Raw genomic sequence first — 4,489 nt, forward strand, 5'->3', positions numbered from 1 at the left:
CGGGGGGCCCGCAGGCTGTCCACAGGGAGGCAGCCACGGGAGAGCCCTCAGGCCCTGGGAGGCTCAGCCGAGGCTGGGCAGAGGTTTCGGTGGCACAGACACAGCCCCAACACTGCGTTGTCTGTCACAGTCTGCGGGACGCACAGCAGAGTAGGCTAGTCTGATGCGGGACAGCGGGTCTGATGTCAAGTTGACACCATTCCTGGTCCTGAGGCTCCTGGTGGTTTATGCTGATGGGCTGTGAGTCTCTGAGCGGAACAGGGTGCTCCACCCTCGCTGTCCACCCGCGTGGCTGCTCCCTGGGCACAGGAGTGGGGACAGAGAGGGAGTGCAGGGTGTGGTGGTAGGGGGGCCATGCCTGGGTCCCGGTCACAGGCTGGGCCTCTGCAGGCCGGCCTCCTGCCCCTGCGGAGGGACTCAGCCCTGGTGGTGAGCCTGGCAGTGGCCTGGGGGTCCCATAGTGCCTGGCCCAGGCAGAAGCCACCTCTGGGGCACAGGCCCAAGGAAGAGGCCACAGGGGAACCCCGGATCCCTGGGAGATGCAGGCCTTGGACTGACGCGTCTCCGGTTGGGACGTGCTGCTCACGACGGTGTGACCAGGAGCAGGCCAAATCTGCGGGCTGAGGCCGCCAGCCGGCTCAGGAGGGGCAGTGATGGCTGGCGGGCCCCAGTGGCCACCTCCACCCAAAGAATGGCCACGTGACTGGAGCCAGCCTGTCCTCTGCCCTGGCTCCCCTCCCAGAGCACCTCGCTGCCTTCTGGGTCATGCGCTCAGGCGGCAGGCACATCCAGCTGGCCGTGTGGGGTGGCAGATGCCCAAGCACACCGTGCCCCGCCCCTGGCCTGCCCGAGGTCCGTGGCAGCCCACGTCTCCCAGGGACTGGGGACAGGCCAGCCGCGCCTGCCCTGGCGGAGGGCCCGGCCTGAGCCCACGGGTCAGTAGTAAGCTCCGAACAGAGTGGCCACCTTCTGGAGGACGGCCTTGTGGCTGGCATACAGCGGGATGCGCTTGTCCACCACCTGCCATCGAATGGACATCCCCGGGTCGTGGGCGAGCAGGTGCTGCAAGGACACAGGACGTCTGACCCGCTGAGCCGCCCGCCGCCACCCAGACTCCCGGGACCTGGCCGGGCCCCGGTCTCCGGGCTGCGGGCTGCGGGCTGCGGGCTGCGGGCTGGCCTGGCTTTGTCCTTCTGTCACTGGGAGCAAGAAAGCCCGCTCAGGCCCGATTCTGCAAGTGCCCGCCAAGCCCCGCAGGCCTCGAACGAGGACAGGGCCGGCATCATTCTGGGGCGTCCCGCCCTGCGAAGGACGCCCAGCTCTGTTCCCTGGGCCTCCCGGTCTCAGTTCTGGATTAGGGACATTTGGGACTGAGCCAAACGCAGGAGACGGTATCCTGTACATGAACCAACCTCCCCAATGCGAGCCTGGAAGCCTAGGAGGACCCTGTCCCAAGGTCCCCATCCAGCCCTGACCCCGCTCCGGCCACCTGCTGGTGGCCTCTGGCCTCTCCTGGAGCCCCATTGGTACCCTCTGGACATAAGTCTCACCCCTGCAGCCCCTGCTCTGCGGTCCTGGCCGCTCTGGCCCGGCCCAGGAGCCCGTGAGACCCCTCCCACGGCCCCAAGGCCCCCTCCCCAGAGCCTGCAACCCGAGCCCCATACCGTGTTCAGCTTCTTCAGCTCCGCGTCACTCTGGTCTGGGAAGTGGACGCTGACGGCCACTGTCTCGATCCAGGCGTTATCCGTGTTCCGAGGGTCGTCCATATAGCCTGTGTACACCTGGGGGCAGCACAGGGCAGGCTGTTCCCCCCGGCCGTGGGCCCTGCTGGCTCCCTCCACAAGGAGGGGCCTCCCTGTCCCCACACTGCGTCCGGCCCTGGGACACTCGGAGCACAGCTGTCTGCGGCGCCCAAACCCTGTCCAGCTGCCTCCCGGCCCACGCAGCTGCTCCCGACGCGGCCCTCAGCCTCGACTAGCACCGCACAGGGCCCAGCTGTGCTCTGGGCAGGCGTGACGCCGGGCAGCTTGGAGGGGACACCAGGCCTGGCCCAGGGCAGCAGAGTCTCAGGCCACAGCCCTCGCTTTAGAGAGGAGACAACAAGATGGAGGAGGCAACAGGCCGCGAGCACAGCCCCCTCCTGGGCCTGCCCTTCCTCCAGGGGCCGCAGGGCGTGGTCGAGGGCGGGGGACAGGCTCCCGTCACACCCTGCCCTTCCCGCGGCTCCGAGGGGCTCGGGATGCGGAGGGGCCCCCCTACCTCCTTGCCCCGCGCCAGCAGGCTCTCGAAGGCCGGCCAGAACTCTCTCCGGAGGACCTGCTTCAGCTTCCGGGGCAGCGTCTCCCCTGGGTCCCGGGAGCCCTGGGCAGAGCGGGGGGCGGAGGCGGGTCGGTGAGGCCAGCGGGGGCCCCGCCTCCCTGGCCACTGGCGCAGCTGGGGCAGCCGGCCAGACCCCTGGAGCCGCAGGCGGACGAGCGTCTGGCGGCCCGCTGTCTCGGCCCGAGTGACATTGTCCAGAGCCCACTGGCCACGTCAGCGGCTCCGCAGCAGGGGTGTGAGGCCGAAGCACAGCCGTGGGGAGCACATGCCAGGCCGGGATCCCGGCACCCCGGCCGCCAGCGGGAGGGCCTGCCTTTGCCGCTTGCACCCTCAGACCCCACCTCTCACCTCTGCACCCCAGCCGGGCTCCCGGCCACTCCCCAAGCCACGCGACCCGTGCCCGCACCCCCACCCATCTAGGGGACCCTGTTTGCCATCCAGTCCGTAGCACGTCCATTCCACTTCGGCCCTCGAGACGCCCTGCCCCCCACGAGCCGCCGTGGCCGGGACCTGTGCAGGTTCAGCAGACGCCCCTCGGCGCCCGGTGCTCAGGGCCGCGGTCCCATGGCTGGGGGCACGGGGGTCTTGGCCGCAGGGGCCGGCACCACCGAGAGACCCGGGGTCCATATAGGGGCCGAAGACCCACAGCGACACCGTCAAGACCCCGGCTCTGCTGCTGAGACAAGCCACAGAGTCCAGCACTGCCCTGGGCGGTGGCCGCAGGGGGTGTTCAGCCAGCGTGTGGACCAGATGCAGGACATGTGACCCGCGACCACGGCTGGAGGGCTCACCCCCGGCAAGGCCCAGTTCTCCGAGCGGGGGCGCTTCACCACCAGCACTTCCAGAATTTTCTTTATGCTCTTCCTGCAGATGGCTCCGTCCTGGTTCCTCTTCCACCTGCGAAGGGACAGCCCGCACCCCCTCCAGGCCAGCCCGTCCCCGTGGGGACAGCCTGCACCCCCTCCAGGCCGGCCCGCCCCCGTGGGGACAGCCCGCACCCCCACAGGACCCCACTCCTGGCGGCCGCCGGGACAACGCCTGGCCTTTGGGAGAATATTTTCTAGGGACCCAGCCGCTCTGCACCTGCGAGCCTGGGGTCGCTGTGGGATCGTGTATTTTGAGTTTGTCCTTGGTGGTGGGCCCTGGCCACTCTGTCCCTCCTCCCACGGGCTCTGAGTTCGGGGGGACACACAGGGAAGCGGGGGCAGCCTCTGTGGGGGGCTGGGCTCCCCTGGGCACGGAGGTCCTCGCTGTGTTTCGGGGTGCACACGGCTGCCCAGGCCACACCGTGACGCTGGCACCAAGTGTGACCTGTCCTCTGGGCTCTCGGCGCGTGGGGAGGGGCCCAGAAGTGAGTCCCACATGGTGTGCACGGGTGACCGCTCCTGGCACACTCACCGAGTGACCACGGGCTGCAGCGTGTGGTTGGGTCCGAAGCAGCTAAGGGCCCCGCGCCCCCGCAGCCCCGTGCGGCCCATAGGGTTCCTGGGGGGGACAAGTCTGCTCAGCCTGCTGCCCACCACCGGGAGAGCCAGTCCTCGGGGGCTCCGAGGGGCGCGGGGGGCTTCGCGTTACTGTGGGCTCAGTTGGAAAAGAAAGGGGTGCCCTTGGGAGCAAAAGCCTGGCCCGCTGCAGGCGAGTGATGTCCTGTGCCCCCGAGATCGTGTGACTGACACATCGGGCCACGCAGCACGTGCGAGGGGACGAGGGGGCCGCAGGGGCCAGGGCCAGGCACCCAGAGGCGTCCGATGGCTGTGGCCACGGACAAGGCAGTGTCGTCAGCTGGACCCTGCTGGGGGGGCCGGAGCCTGGCACACAGACTGGTCCCTGCTCCCCACGCCCCGGGCACTAGCACGGACACCCCGGATTCCGCCGGGCTGGGCCGGCTCCTTGTTCCCTTTCTCCCCACCACGTCCATCCGAAACGACACGTCCTCACGGGGGTGGCCCGGTGACTTCAGCACTAAAACGGGAGGAAAAGCCACCATCCCCGCCGCCCCCCAGTCCACGGTCTAGCCCGTCCTCTGCACCCAGGCACGTCCTCACACAGCCCCTTTCTGTTCCAGAACTTTCCAGAGAGGCCCCACTGCCTCCGCGCTCAGGCCCCTCACTCCGGCCTGCACCGTGAGGGTCCCCAGTCCCGGCCATCTGTCGTCTCTCCTCTGACCCTG

The 4,489-nt window shown here is 69.2% G+C and overlaps 1 protein-coding gene and 2 non-coding genes across 3 annotated transcripts in view; all 3 read right to left on the reverse strand.

The window, feature by feature from the left end:
• Positions 1–354: 354 nt before the first annotated feature.
• TRPM2 (transient receptor potential cation channel subfamily M member 2) overlaps positions 355–4,489 on the reverse strand; it is a 45,522-nt gene continuing 41,387 nt past the window's right edge. Inside the window, exons 27-32 of the mRNA XM_011376371.1 lie at positions 3,941–4,071; positions 3,718–3,804; positions 3,111–3,216; positions 2,260–2,361; positions 1,665–1,781; positions 355–1,062 (exon numbers count right to left, since the gene is read on the reverse strand). Of these exons, the coding sequence (XP_011374673.1) occupies positions 937–1,062; positions 1,665–1,781; positions 2,260–2,361; positions 3,111–3,216; positions 3,718–3,804; positions 3,941–4,071 (669 nt within the window). The 3' untranslated portion in view covers positions 355–936. The remainder of the gene's footprint in view (positions 1,063–1,664; positions 1,782–2,259; positions 2,362–3,110; positions 3,217–3,717; positions 3,805–3,940; positions 4,072–4,489) is intronic.
• On the reverse strand, positions 2,322–2,372 carry LOC111729994. The gene has a single exon (XR_002776504.1). It is a non-coding gene; the product is annotated as a Z6 small nucleolar RNA (small nucleolar RNA).
• On the reverse strand, positions 3,104–3,157 carry LOC111729993. The gene has a single exon (XR_002776503.1). It is a non-coding gene; the product is annotated as a Z6 small nucleolar RNA (small nucleolar RNA).

The sequence above is a fragment of the Pteropus vampyrus genome, unplaced genomic scaffold (genome assembly GCF_000151845.1).
Source record: "Pteropus vampyrus isolate Shadow unplaced genomic scaffold, Pvam_2.0 Scaffold296, whole genome shotgun sequence".
NCBI lineage: Eukaryota > Metazoa > Chordata > Mammalia > Chiroptera > Pteropodidae > Pteropus > Pteropus vampyrus.